The sequence below is a fragment of the Monopterus albus genome, unplaced genomic scaffold, assembly GCF_001952655.1.
Source record: "Monopterus albus unplaced genomic scaffold, M_albus_1.0 scaffold225.1, whole genome shotgun sequence".
NCBI classification, from domain to species: Eukaryota; Metazoa; Chordata; class Actinopteri; order Synbranchiformes; family Synbranchidae; genus Monopterus; species Monopterus albus.
In genome coordinates, this window is record NW_018128105.1 from 172,934 (window position 1) to 175,239 (window position 2,306).

At 48.6% G+C, this 2,306-nt stretch overlaps 1 protein-coding gene across 1 annotated transcript in view; it reads right to left on the reverse strand.

The window, feature by feature from the left end:
* The window catches only part of LOC109971430 (RNA-binding protein 4B), a 5,796-nt gene that overhangs the window by 2,658 nt on the left and 832 nt on the right, over nucleotides 1-2,306 (reverse strand). The window contains 3 exon segments of the mRNA XM_074527677.1: nucleotides 1-313; nucleotides 315-592; nucleotides 978-1,330. The exon segment at nucleotides 1-313 is cut by the window's left edge and continues 50 nt beyond it. Coding sequence (XP_074383778.1) covers nucleotides 1-313; nucleotides 315-592; nucleotides 978-1,326 — 940 coding nt within the window. The 5' untranslated portion in view covers nucleotides 1,327-1,330.

Below are 2,306 nucleotides of genomic sequence, written 5' to 3' on the forward strand. Positions count from 1 at the left end.
CAGCTGCCGCTGCAGCCGCCGCTTGAGTTGCAGCAACTTGGCCATAGATAGTGGGGGTCATCGAACTGTACATTTGGGTGGCGCCTGATGTAAGAGCTGCCTGACTGGCCACCGTCCCATAAAGCTGATTGGCAACAGTTGTACCATACACCTGACTGGCAAGGGCACCATAAACAGCTGGGTTCACTGGGTTTCCATCAGTGCGTGTCCCTGTGGTGATCCCTGTTAGAGCCGCATATGTGGGATCAAAGGTGGAAGTGTTGTAAACTGAATTGTGCACACTTTGTTGTACCTGTAGAGGCAGGCCAGCGGCCGTGTGGGGGCGGCCCGGGGGCTGCCGCGGCAGCTGCAGCCAGCACCGCTGCCTGGCTCTGGTACTGCTCCAGAGAAGGCTTCCCTACAGGGCATTCTCCAGCATAGTGGCCCTGCTTTCCACAGTTAACACAGGGGATTTTTCCTGTAGGTGCCTGCTTGCTGGGCTGGACCTTGGACAGCTCTACAGACAAGGGTCGGCCTTTAAATGAAGTGCCGTGCAGGGCCTCAATAGCCTGGAGCGCATCTTCCTTGTTTTCCATGTGAACAAAGGCGTAGCCTGCAGAAGAGAAATAACTGGCAGTCATTGAGCGCATAGACAACAATTAGGACTACACCGGCATTGCCACAGGCACTTACTTATTACTTCTAAAGGATTATTGCACCTAAGGAAGCCATCTTGTCCAGCTTTACATCAGTAATGTGGGTGTCTTTTGCACACTGAGAACTTTGCACTGCTGTATCCTAACGTATCACTCACTCAGTCAGATTCTTCACTCATGTAGAACATCGCAGGCTGTCAAAGCCTCTCAGCAACAACTGGAATAAGAAATACCTGCACTACAGAATCACTTCATTCATGCAGTAGTTCCACAATTTTACTAGCTTGCGATGTGACTGGAGCATTTTAGAACAATGCAAATGTTACCGGGGTCTTGGCTCACCTTTAACTTTGTCACACTCGAGAACTTTTCCAAACGTCTGGAACAACTGCTGTAGATCTTCAGTAGTGCACATCCCACTCAGATTACCCACAAACACCTTGGTGGAGTGCAACGGCCTTCCCCTCGACTCCTCCACCACCAAATTCCGACCACGAAACTCACGTCCATTGAGCTCCCGGATGGCGCGCTCGGCGGCACCCTCGCCTTGCAGGTGGACAAAGGCAAACTGTCGCAGCACGCTGCAGCTGACCACCTGGCCATAGGGTTCAAAGATGGCTGAGAGCTCCTCCTGGGTAGTATCCAATGCCAGGTTGCCCACAAAGAGCTTCACTGTGTGGCTCTTGTCCATGGTGCTGGAGAGAGACAGAGGAGTGTAACATCTGCTGAGCGAGCACAAAGGCACATCTCTGGCTCTGCGGTAGTCTGACAAGGAGAAGGAAGTACTGGAGTGCAACATCTCAGCACAGGGGTGACCTGCATAACAAGCCCAGTTATCTAGTCTTAGCCAGAGATAGAGCAAAATAACTATGCTGCTTTGAAAAAGCAGCAAGTCATTACTTGGAGGTTACAGCTATAATATGAATTTAAAAAAACATTTTGCTGCATTTGTACAGCATCAAACATGTTTAGCAGTCAGAACTTAAGTGGACTAAAGGGATTAAACAAAGCACAATTGATTGAGGTCAAAGTAGTAAATGCACCCTTGATAAGATGTGAATAAGCAGTGACAGATTAATATTCAAATTCCACAAACCAAATACCACACATTTGCCTGTGAGCTGGCCACCAAGGTCAGCTAGCTCAGATTAGGTCACACAGAGCAGGAACAGGAACTAAGAAAGGCATCATGTGAATAACAGCTATATATTCCCAATATGTGTCATGATCCAAAGTCTAACTCTCATTTTCACTTGAGAGGAGGCTGTGATGAGCCATGGGGCTAAGTCACACTCATACATGGGAGGCAGCCAGGAAACATAAGAACTTTAAACCTTTCCTGATACATAAAGGCACTTTTGTGATGAAATAGCTGCCTCCCGTGTCCTAATTTCCAGCCTCTAAATGCACAGGTCAAACTGAGAAGTGTTGGCGAACACCTCTTCTCCTTCCCTCATAACCTTTATGGCTGGCTGTAAATCAAAGGCCAAAGCAGAACATGACACCAGAATGACATTTCTATTTTTTGGTTAAGACTCCAGTCAGCTGCTACGGAGTGAACTACACCTCCTGCTGCTACTGATGATCACAGAAAACATGCAAGAGACACAAATCCTGGGCTTCGGTGTGTGTATGCTACATATGTGCGCGCGCCCCCGTTGCATATGGCTG